Genomic DNA, 23,838 nt, shown 5'->3' on the forward strand with positions numbered 1-23,838 from the left:
GGTGGGGGCAGGCCAGCTCGGCAGAGCCTGGGGCCAGAGGGCCAGACAGCTGCAGGGCTCTGGTGGCGTGGGCAAGGCTGGCCAAGGATGGCGACACCCAGGGGTCTGGGATCCCTGCTCCTGCTTCTCCTGCTCCTGACCTCAGGTGAGTGGCTGGCTCCTCATCCCCTCCTGCCACGCTGGGCCAACCCTTCCCTGCTGAGGGAGGGATCCAGGGACAGACGCAAGGACTAGAGAGGGTGAAGAGTTGGAATGTCTGGGACGTGTCCTCCGAGAACCCCCGTGGCCGCCTCAGCACCTCCTCTAGGCCTGTCCCTTTGGGTCAGTCCTTTCCTTCCACTAAACTTTGCTCAGGACTGGTCTCAGGTTCCCTTTGTTGCTCCACAGTGCCCTGGAGATAGGGGAGGTCAGAGGGTGCTCCCTGACTCCCCGACCTGGGCTGTGTCTCCTGACAGCCCCGGCTCTGGGACAGGGGTCGGCCCTGGGCAGGCAATTCTCCAACTGGCTTGTGGGATCCTGGGGACAGTATTCGGACACTCTGGAAGCTGAGGCCAGGAAAGTCTGTCACCTCATTCTTCTGGCCCTCTCCTCCTGTACATGTCACCCCACACCGGCTCCCTCTCCCAGTGTCAGCCATGACCCCTTGGTCCTCAGTGGCCTGAGCCAGGATCCACACTCCTCCCCGTCACTCTCCTGTCTCACACACAAACACGTGGTGCGTCTCCAGAGGCCGTGGAAGTGCCCAGGCCTTGCCTTCGCTGGCCTCTCTCCCGGGAAATCTGTCCCCCTACCCCTTGCCCACCTAGCCGGCTCCATTTACCCTTCTTGGCCTCTGTGGTGTCTTAGCAACCCTCTCAGACAGAGGGAGGTGCTTCCCCGTTAGTGCTCCCTCCTCAGTACTCCTGTCTCGGGGCCTTGCGGGCCACTCTCATTTTGCTCCTGACTCAGTGAGGGGCCTGCATGTCCATCTCCCTGTGTGTCCAGCGTGTGGTCGCATGACTTTGGCCACACAGATCAACTGCTTTGGGCTTCAAAGAACCGTCTTCTCTTCAACCATTGGGAGATTCAATGGAGTGAATCAGTCCCTGGCTCAAAAAAGGGTGGGAGATGGTAGCACTGTCCTCCTAGTGGCCCTGGGAGGTCCTGGTACAGAGCAGGCCACCGGGCAGCCCTTGATGGATGGATGAACGGAGCCACTGATGGCAGCTGTGACCAGGGCTTGTTGGCATCCTCAGGCCCCAGTTGTCATCGCTGGTTGGGTCTTCAAGGCTCCTCCAGGCGATGCTGTTTCCCCCATGGTGATGTGAGCGCTCTGGTTGGGGCAGAACAGTAGCCATTTGATCGAGCAAGGAGCTTTAAGAGGTCTACACACAGGAAGGTCTACACACTTCCTGTGTGGACAGTGATATGTTAGTCTCCATTCATCCATTTGCCCATTCATTCATTCATTCATTCAGGAAGCAGCGATGGTGCCCTCTGCTCCTGCTGGTACCACTTGGCCCCTGCCCTCAAAAGGCTGACAGTCTGAAGGAGTGACACAGTGTGGTGGGGACCCGCATGTGAGGCCCAGCTGTTAGGACTGAGCGGGGTGGATGCAATGGAGGGGCTGGCATGAAGGGACACGTGACAAAGGTGCGGGCAGAGCACGGGGAGCAAGGAGGGTGGTCGCTGGGCAGGCTGGCACCTGGGGCGGCCTTCAGCACCCTGAGGTCTAAAGGGCCCAGGAGGGAGTGGACCCCTGGGCTTCTGGAGCCAGACTGTGGCTGCAGGAGGTCAAATGGCAGTGGTTTGCTCGTGGTGAGCCAGCAGGGGCTGAAGCAGCCTTGCGGGGTGGGGGTGAGTGCCCACCCTGCCCTCCTCCTGCCCTCTGATCTCCAGTCCACTCCCCATTTGCTGACCCCCAAATGAGGCAGCCCATGGAGGCCAAGCTCTGGAGCACAGAGGGTCCGGAGAGGAGGGGAGCGTTATCCCACCCACAGGCCTAACACAGCGTCTCCTCGTCTACGTGAAATGCTTGCAGTGTCTTCAAAGAGTAAACACGGAAAAGATATTTAATGATCCTGTCTGTGTAGGGTGCTTGCCAAGAGCTTCACTTACATGCCTGCACTGAAATTCATGGCAATCCGGGAGGGAGTCTCTGATGTCACCCACCAGGGGGCTGCCTCACCTGGGCTCATTCATGACAGCAGGGCTGGGATGGCAGAGGATGGCACCTGCCCTCAAGCTGACGATGTTCTCTCCCGTCCTCTTCCTTCCCCTCCCATTCCCTCCTCCCCTCTCCTCGCTTCTTCCCTCTCCCTGTTTCTGTCTTCCTCCTCCTCTCCCTCTTCTCCCCTTTATTTAAAAAGCAAACTTGCCGAGACAGGCGGATCACGAGGTCAGGAGATCGAGACCATCCTGGCTAACACGGTGAAACCCCGTCTCTCATAAAATTACAAAATATTAGCCGGGCGCGGTGGTGGGCGCCTCTAGTCCCAGCTACTCCGGAGGCTGAGGCAGGAGAATGGCGTGAACCCGGGTGGCAGAGCTTGCAGTGAGCCAAGATCGCGCCACTGCACTCCAGCCTGGGCGACAGAGCGAGACTCCGTCTCAAAAAAAAAAAAAAAAAAAAAAAAAAAAGCAAACATGGATCATATTACATGCATGCCCATCTATCATTTTCATTTCCTATTAAACAATGCATCATAAATATCTTTGTAAACTAACAGAAATTTACAGTTCCTTTATAAGCTATCTAAAACAAATTATCACATATAGAGTCCGTTATTAGAAAATCCACTCTAAAATGTTATTGTTTTACTCTGCTGTTACTCTTTATTCAGCCATTATTTGTATCATGTATTTTTTTGTCTTAATGATTAAAAATGAACAGGTTTTTTAAAAAATGTGACAGTAATACTGGACATGATTTTTTAAAAATCAAAAAGCAGAGAGGGAAATAAAAAATGGAAAGCAAATGAGCCCCTGCCCGCCTCACCCCCCAGCACCACCCATTGCAGAGGGAGCTCTCCTAACAGTCCCTGGGGGGCAATCTGAAAAGTGACGACACAGAGCCAAGACCCACTTCCCGTCCTCAACGGGAGAAGGATACAACAAAGCAATTCAGAGTAAAAGACATATAATTGGCCGCAAACATACAGGTAGATGCTCAAACTCCTTAAATGAAAATAAGATTCAATGTCATCTCTCAGACTGGCAAAAATTCAAAAGTTTAGTAAACTATAGAATAATAGGCATGTGGATAAATGGTCACTCTTACCCACTTTGAGTGAGAGTATAAATAGGTACACTATTTTCTGGAGGGAAATTCAATAATACCTGGCAGTTTTTTAAAGCACATACAGAAAGTCCTATAATAGGAATTTTTTGTTGTTGGTTTTTTTTTTTTTTTTGAGACAGAGTCTCTCTTTGTCGTCCAAGCTGGAGTGCAGTGGTGCGATCTCGGCTGACTGCAACCTCCACCTCCCAGGCTGAAGCAATTCTTCTGCCTCAGCCTTCTGAATAGCTGAGATTAGAGGCATCCACCACCACGTCCAGCTAATTTTCGTATGGTTAGTAGGGCTTCCCCATGTTGGCCAGGCTGGCTGGTCTCAAACTCCTGACCTCACGATTTGCCCGCCTCCGCCTCCTGAAGTACTGGGATTACAGGTGTGAGTCACTGCGCCCAGCCTTCCTGGCAGTGTTTTAAAGCACATACAGTTAGATACAGAAAGTCCTATGATAGGAATGTTTTCTATGAGTTTTCAACACAAGCTGAAAGATGCACACTCAAGAATTTTTATGGCAGATTGTGAAAAACAACGTCCACCAAGAGGGGACCGGTTAAAAAAAGTGTTGCAATGCCCATGTAATGGAATAGTTTGCAACTATATAAAGAATGAGGTGGAAAGTTCTTCAAGATATATTGCTAGTCCAAGCGTGGTGGCTCATGCCTATAAATTCTAGCACTTTGGGAGGCCAGGATGAGCGGATCGCTTGAGCCTAGAGGTTTGAGATCAGCCTGGACAACACAGCAAAACCCTGTCTCTACAAAAAATAAAAATAAACAACATTAAAAAATGAAAAACTAGCCAGGCATGGTGGCATGTGCCTATAGCCCCAGCTACCTGGGAGGCTGAGGTTGGAGGATCAATTGAGCCTGGGAGGTCTAGACTGCAGTGAGCTATGATCATGCTATTGCACTCCAGCCTGGATGACAGAGCAAGACTGTCTCAAAAGAAAAAAAAAGATATATTGTTAAGTGAACTTATTTGTGTAAATTTTAAAAATGATGTATTGGCAGGGCGCGGTGGCTCACACCTGTAATCCCAGCACTTTGGGCAGCCAAGGCAGGAGGATCGCTTAAGTCTGGGAGTTTGAGACCAGCCTGGGCAACATAGTGAGAACCCTCTCTAATCAATTAAAAATTGTTTAATTAAAAACAGATGTACTTATAAATACTTGCATATGCATACCTTCTGCGAAATTTCTAGAAGGCTGTGCAATAAACCGTTAAAGGTGGTAAACTCTTTGAACACCTACAATGAGCTATGTCCTTTATCTCCAATCCTTCCCAAAACTGGCAAGGAACGTATTATTAGCTCCATTTTGCTAGCAAAAGATTGACCTTCAGAGAGTTTAAGTTGCCTCAGGACATACAGCTAGTAGATGACCCAAAGCTTCCACTTCTTGCCCTGTGTTAGGTGAAAGGGAACTGAACTAAAAGTCACAAAAGCTGGTCTTTAGTCCTGGAGCAGCCTCCAACTACCTAGTAACCTTTCTCAAGTCATTTTGCTTCAGGGGCCTTGGTTTGGTGTGTTTTCTAGCTGTCCCAGGAAGTAGCTGTGAGGGTTGTAGTGTGAATGTGGGAGAATGAGGCAAACCAAGACAGAATACATCCAAGAGTTTGACCAGGAGGCCACAGTTACAAGGGCTTTGGAAGGTCTGATGTGGAATAACTGAAAAGCCAGGCAGACTCCGTGGAGGAAGGGGTAAAGGAGTAATAGCACAAACGTATTAAACCTTGTATCTACAAAGCCACGTGCCAAGCCTTTTGTACATGCTTTTTCCAAAGCATCCTACCAGCCCTGGGAGATGGGGGTATTTGCTTGTACCTTGGAAACAGCCCCAGAGACAGTCTGCATCCTGCTCAAGTGCACCATTAGTGTGATGTATGGAGCTGGAATTCCAGCCCAACCACCAGACTCTGGAGCCTCAGCTCCTTTCCCCCCTCCTCGTCCTTGTTGCCCATCTTCATCCAGCCCATTCACACTCTCTGCATTCCTTCCTCAGGTCAGGAAAAGACCACCGAACAGCCAAGAAACACCTGCCTGGGGAGAAACAACATAGACAAGTACGACATCCTCAACTTGAATGACAAGGCTTCGTGCTTCACCACGTGCAGGCCGTCGGGCAGCGACTCCTGCAATGTGGAAAACTTGCAAAGGTGAGGGGGCCCCCTGAGCTGGAAGGGGAATTTGAAACTGCTAGAAGGGGGCCTATCAGGAAGGGATGGGGCCATCTGACCCCATGGCCCCAGAAAATGCTGCTGCCATCTGACCCTTCCACCTTGTTTGACACCACAGTCCCCCTGACCCAACACCCCCATTCTGGCAGTTGGGGTCCCTACTGATCTAGGGGATTTAGAGATGAATCCACTCTTATCCTGGCCCTTGGGAGTTGTGGAAGGACCGATACAGACCCAAAAATGATGACTCCAGAGTGTATACAGAAGGGCAGACAAGGTCCCAGGTTAGCCTGGAGGAGGGAAGTTGGCCAAGGCTTCACAGAGGAGGAAACCTGGAAAGGGCTTTGAAGGGTGCATAGGAGTTTTCCAGTTGGATCTAAGCAATGGTGGGGATACAGGCAACAGAACTTGAGAGTAATGGGAGATAACTACAATGCTTTGAACTGTAACAATGTAAACTGCGTGGGGATGGAAGAGACAATGGGCAGATGCGATGGGTGGGAGATAGGACTGGAAATAAAAGCAGAGACTAAGGTGTGAAGGGTTGTGTAAGCTATACCAACGGCAGGGGTGTGGCAGGGCAATGACATATTTTAAGCGCAGGTAGAGTATAGTCAACTCTGCATTTTGGACAGATTGCTCAGGCTTCAGGGACGGCTACAGGGGTGGTGATGCAGGAAGACATGACCAGGGCTCTGGGTGGGAGTGAGGGCCCAGCCAGCACCACCAGCAGCAATTGGCATTGTGTACTTGGAAAGGAGAGATGGAAGGGGGAGATGATATGATGTAGACTCAGTAAGACAAGAGATTGGTTAGATGTGGGGGTGAGGGAGATGAAGGGGTTTAGAACACAACATCTTTAGGAGACATCTCCAAAAATATCTCTGCCTCTCTTTCCTTCTCCCACTCCTAATCAAAGTTGCCCATAACTCTTCTGGGATACCTAGAAAAGCATGTGGCTTGTATTAGTACTTAATGAATATGTGTTAAAGGAATGAGTAAAATCCCTGTGCTCTCAGGCTTGGTGTTAGGACAGCCATCTCATTGGATCATGTTATTTCGGTGGCCTGAAAACGCTTCCATTCCCACCTGCAGCCGATCCAGTAGCTTCTTAGCACCCTAGAGCTGTTCAGAGGCTCCTCTTTGTGCTGCCAAGGTATATACCCAAAAGAATTTAAAACAAGTCTCCAAACAAAAGCTCATACATGGGACAGGCACGGCGGCTCACGCATGTAATCCTAGCACTTTGGGAGGCTGAGGGGAGCAGATCACTTGAGGTCAGGAGTTTGAGATCAGCCTGGCCAACATGGTGAAACCCTATCTCTACTGAAAATACAACAAAATTAGCCAGGCATGGTGGCAGACGCCTGTAATCCCAGCTACTTGGGAGGCTGAGGTGGGAGAATTGCTTGAACCCAGGAGGTGAAGACTGCAGTGACCCGAGATCTCTCCACTGCATTCCAGCCTGGGCAACAGTGTGAGAGACTCCATCTCAAAAAAAAAAAAAAAAAAAAAAAAGAAGAAGAAGAAGAAGAGGAGGAAGAAGAGGAAGAGGAAGAAGAAGAAGAAGCAGCTAGTACATGAATATTTGTAGCAGCATTTTTTCACAGTAGCCAAAAAAAAAAAAAAAAGAGAGAGAGAGAGAGGAAAATACCCAAATGTCCCTCAATGGATGAAGGCATAATCAAAATGTGATCTCCCCATACAATGAAATAGTATTCACCCATAAAAAGAAATAAAATACAGGGGCCAGGCACGGTGGCTCATGCCCAAAGTCATCCCAGTACTTTGGGAGGCCAAGGCAGGAAGATCACTTGAGGCCAGGAGTTCAAGACCAGCCTGGGCAACAGAGTGAGACACCAACTCTACTAAAAATAATTTAAAAAAAGAAATAGGGCCAGGTGCAGTTGTTCATGCCTGTAATTCCAGCACTTTGGGGAGCTGAGGTGGGCGGATTGCTTGAGGTCAGGAGATCGAGACCAGTCTGGTCAACATGGTGAAACCCCATGTTTCTCTACTAAAAATACAAAAAATTAGCTGGGTATGGTGGCTCATGCCTGTAATCCCAGCTACTCGGGAGGCTGAGGCAGCAGAATCACTTGAACCCGGGAGGCGGAGGTTGCAGTGAGCTAAGATTGCGCTACTGCACTCCAGCCTAGGCGACACAGTGTGACTTCATCTCAAAAATAAAATGGAATACTGATACACGCTACAACACAGATGAACCCTGAAAACATTATTCCGAGTGAAAGAAGTCAGAAACAAAAGGCTGCATGTGGTATGATTCCATTTGCATGAGCTATCTGGAATAGGCAAACTCAGAGACAGAAAGCAGATGAGTGATCGCAGAGGCCGGGGGAAGAGGGAGGGGAGAGCTTCATGGGTATGCGTTTCCTTTGGGGTGATGAAATGTTCTGGAACTAGATAGTGTGACGGTTGCACAACATTGTGACTTACTTAATGTCATTGAATTGGACACTTTAAAATGGTTAAAATGGTAAATTTTACGCTATGTGCACTTTACCACATGCACAAAAAAAGACAAACACATAAAATACTCAGCGGGAATCCTGCAGGAGCAGCCTGGACGGCCCCCAAGCCACTTTCCTTCCTCCTGCCCTGATCCCAGGGTTTTTACTTTGAAAGTTTGGGTCAGCCCTCTCACCCCAAGAGCCTGACGAGTGAGTAACTCAGTCTGCAGGATCTTACCCTCCCCCCATTCCTGGCCCTTTGCAGATACTGGCTAAACTTCGAGGCCCATCTGGTGAAGGAAGGTTTGACGGAGAAGGTGAACATGACTTTCTTGAAGGCTTTGGTCCAGAACCTCAGCACCAACGCCGCAGAAGACCTCTACTTCTCTCTGAAGCCCTCTCAGGTGAAGAGCTCCCAGCCCTCTTGGCTGGTTCAGACCCCATTTTTCTTGGACATATATTTCAAAACTCTTGAGAAAGTTATATATCCTGTGATTGGTGCTCATTAGGGCTTGCCTCTCTCCCACATCCCAATTGGCAGAGCTGTGTCTGTAAAATGAGCTCTAAGTCTCCTCCAAGCCTAAAATTTCCTTGAGCTCTTCTACTGAGGGAACATATTTGAAATGAGGGAAAGGGTTCAATGGACAGACTCTGGGTATATGCTGGTCTGGATTCAAATCCCAGCTCTGCTCTTGACCAGCCATTGCGATCATGGGCAAATTACTTTTCTGAGCTTTGGTTTCCCCGTCTGTAAAAAGGTGAAGGTAGGCCGGGCGCGGTGGCTCAAGCCTGTAATCCCAGCACTTTGGGAGGCCGAGACGGGCGGATCACGAGGCCAGGAGATCGAGACCATCCTGGCTAACACGGTGAAACCCCGTCTCTACTAAAAAATACAAAAAAACTAGCCGGGCAAGGTGGCGGGCACCTGTAGTCCCAGCTACTCGGGAGGCTGAGGCAGGAGAATGGCGTAAACCCGGGAGGCGGAGCTTGCAGTGAGCTGAGATCCGGCCACTGCACTCCAGCCTGGGCGACAGAGCGAGACTCCGTCTCCAAAAAAAAAAAAAAAAAAAAAAAAAAAAAAAAAAAAAAGATGAAGGTATTGCCCACTTTCAAGATTCACATGGCCAGGTGCAGTGGTGCACACCTGCAATTTGAGCACTTTGGGAGCCGAGGTAGGAGGACGGCTTGAGGCCAGGAGTTCTAGACCATCCCGGGCAACACAGTGAGAGTCCATCTCTACAAAAACAAAACGAAACACAAAACAAACAAAAGATGAATGAGAGGAGCAAATGAGATAATGCACAGCGAATGCTTGGGATAGCGAGGGCTCAGAAAGTCTCCTGCCTTCCAGAAGAAATGGATGTGGTGGTGGAACTTCAGGCTACAAGGTGAGTTGGTTAGCGTTGAGGTACTTTTAGGTTTGTCTGGAGAAAGGGAAATGGAAGATAGATTCTTTCTCAACCCTTTATTATGTCACTCAAGCAGCTGAGCCCTCTGCATAGGTTATGCACTGGCCCCAGAAATCACCCATGTGTCCTTTCGATGAGGGTCTGGACTGGGAAGGAGAAAGTTGGGGCCTTCAGCTCCAACCATAAACCCCCTGTACCAGTGGGCATGGGGTGCTTCTGAGGCAGGCCCTGGGTGGGTCAGGCTGTAGCCCTTAGTGGAACAGGGAGCTCAGAAAATGAATGAAACATGCTTTGCAGGTGGGCACAGTGGCTCACGCCTGTAATACTAGCATTTCGGGAGGCTGAGGCGGACGGATCACCTGAGGTCAGGAGTTCGAAACCAGCCTGGCCAACATGGTGAAACCTTGTCTCTACTAAAAATACAAAATTAGCTGGGCATGGTGGTGCATGCCTGTGATCCCAGCAATTTGAGAGGCTGAGGCAGGAGAATCGCTTGAACCTGGGAGGCAGAGGTTGCACTGAGCTGAGACAGTGCCATTGCACCATTGCACTCCAGCCTGCGCAACAAGAATGAGACTCCATCTCAAAAAAAAAAAAAAAAAAAAAAAACGAAGAAACAAAAAAACGAAAAAAACCCACCATGCTTCGCAATGACCACTGAAATGTATTTCAATATTTTGACGATTCTTTGTTTTTTTAAAAAGGTGTTGTTGTTAGGCAGGCAGGATTTCACATTCAGAGTAAATGTGTGTGTCCTCCCTCTCTGCCCTTGTTCTCTCGCTTCCTGAACTTCCTTCCTGACAGTTTTATTCTTTCCATTTATTCCTGAGTCAGAAGTCAGACACTGTCACAATCAAGCCTTGTGTAAACACTGGGACTGTTAGGGCTCTGGCCAAAAGCACACGCCCTCCAGCCGTCCTCTTACTTGCACATTCAGCTTGCCCAGGCGTCAGGTGCCCAAACAGGCACAAGCTTAGCTCTACTCTCTGTATTGGGAAAACCGAGGCTCCACAAGGGCTATAACTTCTTTAGGGACGCACAGCCTGTGACGAACAGAGCTTGCACTGTGTCCCAGGCGTCCTGCTTCTCAGAGCTGACAGTCCTAGGTGCTGCCCCCTACCCAGTGTGCCTGTTTCCCCTCCCAGCTGGGGGAGTGGCAGGACTCGCGTTGGGGGCTGGGTACCGATGGGAGCTGCTGTGTCTGTGGTTGTAGATTCCGAGGCAGGTGATGAAGGATGAGGACAAGCCTCCTGACAGAGTGCGACTTCCCAAGAGCTTTTTTCGATCCCTGCCAGGCAACAGGTCTGAGATCCGCTTGGCCATCACCATTCTGGACATCGGTTCAGGGACTCTCTTCAAGGTGAGGACTCAGGGAAGCTCCAAGGTTAAGTGCTAGGTCCTCTGGGGGCCCCATGCCACAGCTCGCTATCACTGGAGTCTGCTGAGGGATCTGATGGGGACGGAGCAGATAGTGAGCCTCTTAGTGTTTCCAACGCAGCCCGTGGTCATCCCAGACCCCTGTCGCTAGAGTCTATGGTATTCAGACTCACACTGGTCACACGCTCTCAGATGTTTGACCCCCACACATCAGTGCCCTTTGGCTTGTCTGTGTATCCTGAGGGTGCTCATGTGCCGTGCGTGTCCTCGTGCGTGCCCAGACATGCATGTCCTTTTCTATTCCTGTGCACGCACAATCCCATGTGCTCAACTGTGATCATATCCACACAAGCAAGTGTACCCATGCCCTTGCACATGTGTGTACCAGGTATGTGCACCCAGAGGTGTGCATCCACTCCTGTGCAGACATGGGTACCCCTGAGGGCTGGTGTGCTCCCCCCACCAGCCCCCTTTCTACCGAATACACTCACGCTAAGACCCTCAGGGGCACGCTGTCCTCCCCGCTGACTTCCATTTCTTGGCTGATCTTAGCCCCGTGCTCCTTCTAGTTAAGAGGGCAGAGGAACTCTGGAGGCCAGCACTGGAGAGCTGCCACGTGGACAGCTTTGCGGCCAGGCGACCTGCTTGGCCCAGCCCAAGCAGGAGACCACTTGGGAGCAGCAGGGAGGAGCCTGCCTGTGACTGCTTAGCTCCCTGGTCCCCTGTTCCCTAACTCTGCCCTCCAAGCAAAAGGCCATGGGTTCCTGGAGGCTCCTAGGAACCCCAGCCTTGGTGGGTTGGGATGGCCCCTTCTGCAGCCTAGCCTCCCCGATCTCCCCTTTCACAGGGCCCCCAACTCGGCCTGGGAGATGGCAGCAGCGTGTTGAATAATCACCTGGTGGGCTTGAGTGTGGGACAAATGCATGTCACCAAGCTGCTGAGCCTCTGGAGATTGTCTTCTCCCACCAGCGTCCACCCCCTGTGAGTCCCCTGCCCAGGCCTGGCAGTCACTGCAGGGCAGACAGGCGGGTGGGCACACCTGGGCCTATGGGCCCTGCATGGGACACTACACATCTGTCCCCTACCCTTCCACAGTCACCCAGGAGGAGCCATTAGGGCATGCACATAATTGGGTCCAAGGCCACACACCATAGAGGCACACATGAGGACTTGGCAAGCCCACATGCATACCCACGGCATTCCACTTCCTCCACACCCGTGCTCCCCTGACACACACACATGCATGCAGACAGCAAACCCTCCCGCCCACAGCCCCATACCACAGTTGCGCCCTCCACACGCAGGCCCAGGGCTCATCAAATGATGCACTTAATTTTTCTGTGTGACCCATGGGCATGGACCTTGCCTTCTACCTAATGCACACTCACGTTAGGCCTCGGGGGAGCACACCGTCCTCCCGCTTCCCCTGCCCTCCCCCAGCCTTCCCTTTTCCTCTCTCCTGACTTCCACTCTTCGTTTCAGAATATGACCCTCACCTGTGTATTCTGGGATTCGACTAAAGGTAGGGCCTGGAGGACCTTCTCTGGGGTAAGACAGGAAAGGAGGGTATGGGCTGCATTATGGGGCAGGGCTAGCTCCACTGGTCGAGTCCCTCCCCTGCCTTCTCTCCCCTCCCCTCCCCTCCCCTACTCTTCACTCCCTCCATCCCCTTCCTATCCCTCCCCTTCTCTCCTCCCTTCCCCTCCCCTTCCCCTCCCTTCCCTATATTCCCTTCCCCCCTGTTCCCCTCCCCTCCCCTCCCCACTCTCCTCCCCCCCCACTCCTCCCCTCCCCACTCTCCTCCCCTCACCCACTCTCCTCCCCTCCCCTCCCACTCTCCGCCCCTCCCTTCCCTATATTCCCTTCCCCTCTGTTCTCCTCCCCTCCCCTCTCCACTCCCCTCCCCTCCCTTCCCTATATTCCCTTCCCCTCTGTTCTCCTCCCCTCCCCTCTCCACTCCCCTCCCCTCCCTTCCCTCTGTTCCCCTCCCCTCCCCTCTATACTCCCCCTCTGTTCCTCCGCTCCTCTCCCTTGCCCTCCTCTCCCTATATTCCCTTCCCCTCTGTTCCCCTCCCCTCCCCTCTATACTCCCCTCCTCTCCCCTCCCTATATTCCCTTTCCCTCTGTTCCCCTGGCCTCCTCTCTAGGGCCCACTGGAGACTGGGCTTCTGAGGGCTGCTCCACGGAGGCCGCGCCTGAGGGGACCGTGTGCTGCTGTGACCACCTGACCTTTTTCGCCTTGCTCCTGGTAACAGCCCCCCCCAGTCTGATCCCAGCCATCCCAGGGACTTCCAGCTCCTGCCCAGGGGAGGGGGCTGCCTGGTGGTCTTGGGGTGTATGAGCCTGGCCTCCAACTGACGTAGTCCCGGTTCCTGGGTCACCCACAGAGACCCACCTTGGACCAGTCCACAGTGCACATCCTCACACGCATCTCCCAGGCGGGCTGTGGGGTCTCCATGATCTTCCTGGCCTTCACCATTATTCTTTATGCTGTCCTGAGGTGAGTGATCCCCACCTCCCCACCATGTTTCTCTCCCACCCTCAAGGGAGGCAGCAGGGCAGGGTGGGAAGCACTCAAGTTGTGCAGCCTCTGACTGATGTCCTCTCCACACATTAGTGTCTTCATCCCAAAATAGGGTTGGGGGTTGAAATGTGTCAGAGCTATTTCAGGAGCAAGTGGCAGAAATTCAACTCAAATTGGCTTAAACATAATAGGGAATGTGTGGTTCACATAACTGAGAATAGCAAATAGCAAATAGGGTTCATGTAATTGAAAAATCCAAGGTGCATGGACTTCAGGCAGGGTTCAATCAAGGGGGAGTCAAAAGAGGTCCCCAGGACTTGATCTCCTTCTGCCTCTCACAGCTTTGCTCACTTCTTGACAGTCACATCGGGCAGCCTCACCACCCTCAGGGGCCCTGGCTGCCTCAGGATTGCATCATAGGTCCTCAGCTGCTTAGGCAGAAATAAAAGAGATCTCCTTTTTCCAAGTATTCTAAGATGAATCCCAGGATTAAGAAGGGTTTAAAAAATTTTTTTTTATTTTGAGATAAAACAGAAAGCTGCAAAAATAGTGCAAAGAGTCCTGTGGTTCCTTCTCCCAGATTCCCCCTATGGATACATCCTAGACAACTATAGTTCAATATCAAAACCAGTAGCTGGTGGTACAGTACTATTGACTAGAACATAGACTTTACTCAGTTTTCACAATTTTTTATGCACATTCATGTGTGTGTCTGTGTGTGTGTGTGTGTGTGTGTGTCTGTGTGTGTGTGTGTGTGCAGGACATATCGTTTGCTGAGCCCAGTCCAAAATGAAAATATAGAAGGCCGGGTGCAGTGGCTCATGCTTGTAATCCCAGCATTTTGGGAGGCCAAGGCAGGCAGATTACCTGAGGTCAGGAGTTCGAGACCAGCCTTGCCAACATAGTGAAACCCTGTCTTTACTAAAATACAAAAAAATGAGCTGGGCGTGGTGGTGGCACATGCCTGTAATCCCAGGTACTCAGGAGGCTGAGGCAAGAGAATTGCTTGAACCCAGGAGGCGGAGGTTGCAGTGAGCCGAGATCCACTGCACTCCAGCCTGGGCAACAAGTGCAAAACTCTGTCAGAAAGAAAGAAAGAGAGAAAGAGAGAAAGAGAAAAAGAGAGAAAGAGAGAGAGAGAGAAGGAAGGAAGGAAGGAAGGAAAGAGAGAGAAAGAAAGAAAGGAAGGAAGGAAGGTGGGGAGGGAAAGAAAAGAAAAAGAAAAAGAAAATATATGGCCCCTTATTCAAAAATTTTTAAGAATGTCAAGATGGCGACAGTAGAACATGAAGTCCTTCTGCATATGGGGCCCTACACAGGTCACGTGCTCATGAAACTGGTCTGTGTGTCTGCGTGCATCAGCCTATGCAGTTTTATCCTGTGTATACACTAGAGTTGAGTCTTACTGGTCTAACTTGGACCATGTGCCCATGCCTGCCTGGGTCACTGTGGTCAAGGGCTGGAATACACAGATTGGCCGGCCAGGCCACATGCCTGCTCTTGGGTTTGAGTTAACAAAGAACCCCTGGCCCCTGACCTATGTTGTGCTTGAGAGTGGGGACGGGCATTCCTCAGGGAAACCTGGGGCTGTGTCCAGAAGATGGGGGAGTGAGTGCAGGACAGGCAGAAACAGCAGAGAGCACTGCAGCCTCGGTCGCCTGCGCCCAGGCCATGGCTGAGGGACCCACAGGACCTGCCAGCTTGAAGGAGCCTAGGGGAGCTGCCAGTTCCCCAGCTTGTCCTGTCCCCCAGCCTCCTGGGGGTGCCTGGGAGTGACTTGAAGCAGCCCTTGGGTCTCCTGTCCCCGCCTCCAGGGCCATCCCACTGCCCTCTCCATGTGCCTCTGTGTCAGCATTTGGCCCCGGGCCGCAGGCCCCACTAGGCCCACCCACTCCATCACAGACCAACCCATGAGTGTAAGTGGTGCCCCTCACCCCCACCCTCCAAGCCCTGGCCTAGGACATGGTCCCGGTCCCCAACAAGCCGAGTGTGACTTGCCAGCTGGCCGTGTTGCTGGACCCTGTGAGCGGGGCTTGGAGCGCCAGGAGGAATTGCCACCAGCTCCTCAGGGTGGGGCCTGGCATCTCAGGTGAGGTGGACATGATCCCAGATGCTCCTCCAGGAAGCCCCCGGCTCCCCTCCCTCGACTGAGAGCCCTTTTGTATCTGGTTTGCTAAGAATTCAAAGTGGGAGCTCCAGAGAGAGGGAGGTGAGCCTGGTGAGTCACTGGGCAGGGAGTCTGGAGCCCAGGGTTGGAGCCCCTGCCCTGCTCTGTGACCCCGTAAGACTCCTCCTCTCCCTCTCTGAGCCTCACTCTCCTACTGCATTTTCGGCTTCATGCACCCACCCACCTGTCCATCTACTTCACCAGTGAATCCATGGCCCCTCCAGGGTTAGGCCTGAAGTTCACAGCATGGGAGAGACCCGAGGACGGAGAGAATGGGGAGTTACACTATGTTGCTGGGAAACGTCCAAATCAGCTCAGGCTAAGGGGCATTCAGAGACGGCCTCCCCAGAAGGAAACATCCAAGGGGTGTTTGAAAGGCAGAAGAACAGGAGTCAGGCAATTAAGGTGGGAAGAGCTGGGGAGCAGGGAAAGGCATTGAGAGCATGGGAAGAGCACTGGCAGAGTCTGGGAGGTGTGAAAAATCAGCATGCATTCAGGAAACTGCGAGTTACACGGTTTGGCTAATGCAACTGTTACTGCATGGTGCCGCGAAGCTCCGGGCTCTTGGTGCCCTGAACAAAGAATTGGATGAGACACACAGAGAGCCAAGCAAAGCAACGAAAGTGTATTCCACGCAGTATTCCACTCTCAGAGGGGGAGAGTGGGCTGACCTCTGCGAAACGAGATCAGCCTCACCTTGGTGTAGTTGGGTCACTCCGGGTGTTTTTTTCTTCTCTTCCCAAGGCTGCCTAATCTCTAGCCAGTGTCTGGCTTTTGACTGATAGGTGTGTGTTGTTCAGTTATTTTGGGCCCTTGTGCACTTGTGTGTCACCTCCATCCCATAATTTTAAGTACATGCATGATATGCAGCCCATATGCATGAACCTTAAGTAGCTAATTATCATACAGGGTTATGTGAAAGATACTTTTTCTCTCTAATGCAAATGCCCATCTCTGAAGAGCTGCCCCTTACTGGTTTGGTCTGGATCTTCCTGGCCATGGGGTCCCTTTTTTGTATCACTGTTGTCTTGCCTGCTGAACCTCTGCTTTTCATCTTGCTTCTTGCTCACCCACCCCATTCACCTTGCTTCTATTTTCTGCTTTTGCTTATTCTGCCCTTTATCCAACTTTTAATCCCTTTGCTATTCCCCTGCCTCATTTTCCGGCCTCATTTTCCCTATTATCCTGCCTCACATCGATCAAGGGATGAGGTTGGTAGGATCCGGAACCCACAGGGCCCCACATGCCATGAGAGGCTCCTGGACTTGAACCTCAGGACATTTCCACTCTGTCTGCTGGCAGGGGCAGAAGCTGGCAGTGGGGGTGGAGAGCCATGGGCTGTTTGGGGTGGACAGGCCTGGATGCCTCATGAGCGCTCCCCATGGGAGCTGTGGCCCCTTGGGGCCTCTTATTTCTCTCCCCAGGCTTTCCCGGCAGAGATTCAAGTCAGAAGATGCCCCAAAGATCCACGTGGCCCTGGGTGGCAGCCTATTCCTCCTGAATCTGGCCTTCTTGGTCAATGTGGGGAGTGGCTCAAAGGGGTCTGATGCTGCCTGCTGGGCCCGAGGGGCTGTCTTCCACTACTTCCTGCTCTGTGCCTTCACCTGGATGGGCCTGGAAGCCTTCCACCTCTACCTGCTCGCTGTCAGGGTCTTCAACACCTACTTCGGGCACTACTTCCTGAAGCTGAGCCTGGTGGGCTGGGGTAGGTGCTGCCTGGATGGACAGAATAAACAGCCGACCCCGAGGGTGCAGAGGGAAATAGCACTGGGGAGAGAGAGGAGGGGCTCCCAGAGCTGGAAGGATGGCCATCTGGAAGGGATGTGGAGGAGGACGTGCCAGTAAGCCCCAGTGATGCCATGCCGCTTCCCCTTGTGCCCAGGCCTGCCTGCCCTGATGGTCATCGGCACTGGGAGTGCCAACAGCTATGGCCTCTACACCATCCGCGACAGGGAGAACCGCACCTCTCTGGAGCTGTGAGTGGCGGCTGTGGAAGCAGGGGCGATGCCGCATATCGGGGCTGGAGAGAGGTGGGGAGACGAGGGATTTCTAGGAAAATCTAGACCAAATGTGTCAAGACCAGAAGAATCCTCAGATCCAGCTAGCTCATGGCACAGAGAAGTAAACTGAAGCCTAGAGAGAGAGAGGAAGTGAAATGAGAGAGGGGGCCTGAGAAAGGAGAGGGAGAACTGGACCAGAAGGCAGGATGCCTTACTCGAGCCCACATGGCACCTTGAGGCAAAGTAAAGAAGGTACCCTGTCCGCATGCTGGGTGTGCAGCCTGGAGAGTGGAGGGTATGTTGGATTTCAGTCCCCACCTGCTGCCCAGCCAGGTGTCCTTGTTCAGGCCACCACCTGCCCAGTGATTCCCAGTAGCCCTGGGTCTAGTCCGGGCTCTGCCCTGTCTGCTGTGTGTGTGACCTTGGCAGGCCCAATCTCTCCCAGGGCCTCAGTCTCCTCATCTGCACCATGGGGGAACTGATCAGCATGCTCTTTGAGGCCCTTTGCCCCTGCAGTGCAGGGGGCAGTGGAACTGAGTTCAGTTTCTAGACTCCCACCTTGGGATCCTTGGGGCACTCATCACTGGGCCCATGGCTCTCTGCTAAAAGGAGCTGGTAAGGCCTTAGACCTGTCCCCAGGGCCTCAAAAGCAGGGGCCCCAGGAGCCGGGGAGGTCACAAAGGTGCAGGCAGTGGGCCAGGTGGGGACTGCAGTGAACTGGCAGTCACAAGCCCATCTAATTAGCGGCCAGTTACTATCCTTCAGGAGGGCATCCACAGAGCTGCCAGGTGTATGATTTTATAGGAGAAGCAGAAATCTAGGTATTTGTACCAAAGCTTCTGATTTTAAAGGCGGTCACTAATTCAGTTTTTTCACAATGTAATATGGGGCAAATGAAACATGTCTTTGAGGTCATTTTCGCATTAAAGAGACTGGAGTCTGGTGATGGCCCCTCCCACAGCGGGAGAGCCAAGGATTGATGGGTGGAAATGGGAGAGGCACCTACACAGACAGAAAAGCTCAGCCAGGGGACTTCCTGGGCTTGCTGGCCGGAGGTACCACTCCCAGTCCCACCACAGGTGTCCCCTCCTCTAGATGCTGGTTCCGTGAAGGGACAGCTATGTACACCCTCTATATCACCGTCCACGGCTATTTCCTCATCACCTTCCTCTTTGGCATGGTGGTCCTGGCCCTGGTGGCCTGGAAGATCTTCACCCTGTCTGGCGCGACAGCGGTCAAGGAGCAGGGACAGAACTGGAAGAAGGTGCTCACCATCCTGGGCCTCTCGAGCCTGTTGGGTGTGACATGGGGGTTGGCCATCTTCACCCCATTGGGCCTCTCCACCGTCTACATCTTTGCACTTTTCAACTCCTTGCAAGGTGAGGCCCCTGCACCAGGGAGGTGATGGGCTGTGTTGTCTGTCCCAGGAGGTATTGGGAGGTGGGGAAGAGGGTGGTTTGCAAAACACAGGACTCTGGTCAGGCTAGCTCAAGTCAAGGATGTTGATTTCAAATATTCAGAGCAAGGATCCAGGGCAGCAAAGTCTGGCTGCTGTATTAGTCCGTTTGTGTTACTATAATACGAAGGAATACTGGAGACTGAGTAATTTGTAAAGAAAATGGGGTTAATTGGCTCATGGTTCCACAGGCTGTAGACAAAGCACAATACCAGTATCTGCTCCTGGTGAGGCCTCAGGAAGCTTCCAATCACGGTGGAAGATAAAGGGGAGCCAGCATATCACATGGCAAGAGTGGGAGCAAGGGAGTGGGGAGGCGCCATGCTGTTTTAAATGAGATCTCGCATGAACTCCGAGCGAGCGCTCACTCATCACCAAGGAGATGGTGCTAAGCATCATGATGGTGATATGGATTCATGAGGATCCACCCCCATGATCCAATCCCCTCCCACCAGGCCCCACCTCCAACATTGGGAATCACATTTCAACATGAGATTTGGAGGGAACGAACATCCCAGACATATCAGCTGCCTTCATGGGAGCTGCTACCAGGATCAGAAAAAGCCACCCAAACCAAAGCAGATACGTTCCCCATCGTTTTCCTGGAGCTGTGGAGTCTCTCACCTAGTGTCTGTGAAAACTCCTTCATTCTCTCTCCACTCACCCTTTACTACCTATGGCCCCAGATGGTTACCCAACATGGCCACCATAACCCTACCTGACCTTGCAAGTTGGGTGTTCATCATGTATCTCTGGTCCAATCAGCAGTGACCACAAGGGCAGAATCATGTGATCTGATGTCCACATGACATGGACAGGATCTCCAGAGATCTATAGAGGTAGGAAGGAAATGCTTGCTACATTTGTTACCGGCCGCCACAGGGCCCTTCCTCTGAGATCCCAGCAAAGGGGTAAGAGCAGCGCATGGGTTAGGGTTTGTATGTGCTCTCTTTTTTCCTTACATCCACAGCTCAGAGAGGCATCACAGCCTGACTATGTGTGAGAGAAACAGCCAAGACAGGAGTGATGAGACTCAACCTGTTCAGAGGAGTCACTAGAAACCCAGGCATCCTAGATTCAGCGGGTACAAGCCCCCAAGACCAGGGCTGGCTCCCAGTGCCCCATGAAACTTTGTGGCTTAGTGGCTGGGGCCAGGCAGCCCTGGGTCCAAATCCTAGCCCCATCCATGACCCAGCAAGTCCCTTGGCTCCTCCCATCCTCATTCATCTCGAAATTGAAATAATCCCATACTTATTTTACCAGATTTTTGTTTGTTTGTTTGTTTGTTTGTTTTTGAGGTGGAGTCTTACTCTGTTGCCTAGGCTGGAGTGCAGTGGCACGATCTCAGCTCACTGCAACCTCCACCTCCTGGGTTCAAGCAATTCTCCTGTTTCAGCCTCCTGAGTAGCTGGAACTACAGGTGCATGCCACCATGCCCAGCTACTTTTCGTATTTTTAGTAGAAATGGGGTTTCACCAATTTGGTCAGGCTGGTCTCAAACTCCTGACCTCAGGTGATCTACCTGCCTCAGCCTCCGAAAGTGCTGGGACTACAGGCGTGAGCCACTGTGCCTGGCCTGCCAGATTTTAAAATGAACAATGACAATGAATATGTGGGAACCACTAGGTCTTCAATATGTGGGAACTATATCAATTGTCACAGAAATTATGACTGTAAGGCCATCTGAGGCTGTCTCCAGATGGAGAATCATGAATCCATGCCTGAAGAATCCCAGGGGTTGATGGTTGGGGAGAAATGCACCTTGAAACGATAGCGGACCTTGTTATTCTTTCAGAGGTTACCTTAATAGGTAAGCCTGCACACTTCACTCTACAAAGTTTCCACTGGGTCTGGATTATTCTGTTACCTCCTCTCTTCCTCTCCAATACAACAGAGCCCTTGGTATACTTGAATTGTCCATTGAATTCTTCTCAATATTTGTCATGTATATAGTGTTTCAGTTACAGATTTCCTTGAAACAGAGTTTTTCTAAGTCATGTTCTATACTTACTATCATTTCTTGCACCCAACACTTTCCCTTTTCCTCTTGCTGGAGTGCCTCCCATAATAATCCTTTATAGAGGGAGTGATGGTTGTTTTGCATGTCTGAAAATTCCTCTATTTTGCTCTTTCTTTTCTGTAATAGGCATATGTAGATATTTTATTTGAAGGTCTCTGTTTTTCATTTCCAAGATTTCTATTTGGTTCTTTTTTATTTCATTTTTGAAATGGTTGTGAAATGGTTGCATGTTTGCCCGACTTTCCCAGCAGTTATTGAGTGGTTACAGTGGGTCTCCTCCTCTCAGCAGCCACCAGCCCAGGCTGCCCCACTCCCTGGCACCCCTTTCCAGGCTCACTGAGGCCTCTCCTCCCTGACAGGTGTCTTCATCTGCTGCTGGTTCACCATCCTCTACCTCCCAAGTCAGAGCACCACAGTCTCCTCCTCTACTGCACGACTGGACCAGGCCCACTCCGCATCTCAAGAATAGGAAGGCACGGCCCTGCGATCTGGACTTAGCTCTGGCTCACTGTGTGACCTTGGGCAGCTCTGTGCCTCCCTCTGGGCCAGTTTCCTTCTCTGCACAATATGGCTGGGGAGGGAGAGGATGGGACCAGGTTTGACCATGTGGCTTCAGAGATCCCCTCCAGATCCAACTGTAGGTTCAAGAGTCCACATAAGCAGGCTTGCAGGGCTCTAAAGTTCCTATAGTCCTGAGACCTCCTGCCAGCAAAAAGTGACAGTCACCTCCATGCCCTACCCTCATTGCAAAGCCCTCACCCACATTCTGGTCTCAGCAAGGGGGGAGAGTCTGTTGCTGGCGTAGCCCTGGAAGGAGCGCCCAGCCTCTCCCCTCTTCCTTGTCACTGGCCTCCCACAACTACCCCTATGGCTGCCTGTAACCTTGAGGGGCATTCAGGAGGCCAGCATTCCCTCAGGCATTGGGGGTTTGTTTTGGGGGGTGGGAGTTGATCCTCCCACCCAGTCTGCCCCTGGTCTCTGCCCATCCCATCAGAGCCCACCCTCCTGGAAAAGACCCCAGTATTCAGGGTGCTGGCAACCATGCAGGTGTCCAGGGACACTGCATTTCAAAGAACCATTGAATGGGTGAGCTACCTTGGGCAAACCCCCCACTCCCGACTCTGACTGCCACATACATGGGTGGCCCAACCTCTGACCTGCTGTCATCATAGAGGTAGAAAGCAAATGATCTGGGGCTCAGCACACCTGGGGGTGCTCCCACTCATTCACTGTGTGGGGCCGAGGGGCGAGGGTGGGGTTGAGGGCTCCCTGAGCAGAGGCTGGGCATTGCCACTAGAACCTGAGCTCCTAGAGAACAAGGACCTGGGTGGCCTCGCTCGCTGTTCCAGCCCAGGCCGAGCACAGGGCCTGGCTCATGGCAAGCCTTGAATAAATATTTGTTGGCTGAATGAGTGGATGTATGAGTTTGGCATCAGCCTGGCAGAGCCCTGAGCCAAGCGGGTGTCTCAGGCCAAACCTAGGTTGGGCAGGGCACTTCCAGCAGCTGGGGCTCCATGTCACAATCGCATGCAGATTTCTCAGTAGGAAACAAAAAGAGGCAGAAACAGCAGAGATGGGGGTAGAGATACAGAGATGGAGAGACAGAGAGAGAGACTTAACAGACAGGCCGACACAAAGAGGGAGAACGGAGGCAGAGAGACAGATGCAGGGAGATGGCAGCCCCACGCCAGCTCCAGCGACACTCCCTGCTTGAGGGGAGCAGTGCATGTTGACATCATTCCCCTCCCTGGAGCCTCACCGCACAAGTCCATCTCTCACTCTACCCACAACTTACCAACCATCCTCCCTACCCGGCCCCCAATCCTCCCCAGGGAGCTCTGTGGACTGTCAAGCCCTGTGTGCAGGTGAGAAGTTATTGTCACTATTAGGCCTCCCCCAACAGCCCCGGAAGCTGCAGGCTGCAGCCCACCTCCCCGTCCAGATGGTGGGTGCTGTTGTTGACTGCAAATGGATGCGCTTCGCTTCCCCTCCCAGCCCGCAAGCAGTTGAAAGACAGGAAGGCGGGCCCTCGCTTTATGCAAGTCGCTGTGTTCCTGGAAGGGAAATCCTGGGGTGTGAATATTTCATCAGGTGAGCCATAGGAGCAGTTCTGGTGGACAAACTTGTTGTGTTTTGGGGCTTATCCTCACAGACATCTGTGTCTCATGCTCAAGGTCTCGACTCCCTTATCTCAAAGGCTCAGGGTTAGTAACCTGAGAAACAGCTGTTCCACCATCTGATAGGTCTGGGCTTAAATCCTGGCTCAGCTGCTTAGGAACTGTGTGATCCTGGGCATGTTACTTCACCTCTCTGAGCCTCAGTTTCCCCCTCCATAAAATGGGGATTATCAAGTCCTCACCTCATCCTGACAGCATTAAATGAGGTGACAGAAATAAAGTGCCCCACACTGACTCTGCAGGAGTTAGTCAGCTCCCCGACCCCGCCTTGATTTAAAGAAAGACCAGCCACGGGTAATGGCACGAAGAAATGGAGGCCCAGACAGGCCCAGCCACCTGCCCAACTAAGGTCACTTCATGGGCTGGGCTGAAACTAGGGCCAGGCCTCCCCAGGTTGCCCTCCTCGGTCCCTGAGTTTAAGGATTATCACCTGGTCCTTGGCTGGGCTTGGTGGCTCACACCTGTGGTCATAGTACTTTGGGAGGCCAAAGCAAGATTACTTGAGCCCAGGGGTTCAAGACCAGCTTGGGCAACACGATGAAACCCCGTCTCTACTAAAATACAAAAAAAAATTAGCCGGGCATGGCAGCATGTGCCTGTAGTCTCAGCTACTCGGGAGGCTGAGGCAGGAGAATTGCTTGAATCTGGGAGGCAGAGGTTGCAGTGAGCCGAGATTGCACCACTGCACTCCAGCCTGGCGACAGAGCAAGACTCCATCTCTTAAAAAACAAAACAAAACAAAACAAAAAACCAAAACAAAAAACTTATCTAGGCATGGTAGCTCCTTGGAG

General features: G+C 52.1%; 1 protein-coding gene across 1 annotated transcript; it reads left to right on the top strand.

Annotated features, from left to right (window-relative positions):
• Positions 1-6: 6 nt before the first annotated feature.
• LOC105491532 (adhesion G protein-coupled receptor G3) lies at positions 7-22,292 on the top strand. Its single transcript, XM_011758054.2, is given in 13 exon segments — positions 7-145; positions 5,272-5,425; positions 8,183-8,321; positions 10,540-10,686; positions 11,551-11,635; positions 11,638-11,684; positions 12,186-12,225; positions 12,851-12,951; positions 13,091-13,203; positions 16,819-17,099; positions 17,277-17,370; positions 18,490-18,773; positions 21,230-22,292. Coding segments are annotated over 13 exon segments (1,653 nt in total). The 5' UTR covers positions 7-87; the 3' UTR covers positions 21,340-22,292.
• The last annotated feature ends 1,546 nt before the right edge of the window (positions 22,293-23,838 follow it).

The sequence above is a fragment of the Macaca nemestrina genome, chromosome 18 (assembly GCF_043159975.1).
Source record: "Macaca nemestrina isolate mMacNem1 chromosome 18, mMacNem.hap1, whole genome shotgun sequence".
NCBI lineage: Eukaryota > Metazoa > Chordata > Mammalia > Primates > Cercopithecidae > Macaca > Macaca nemestrina.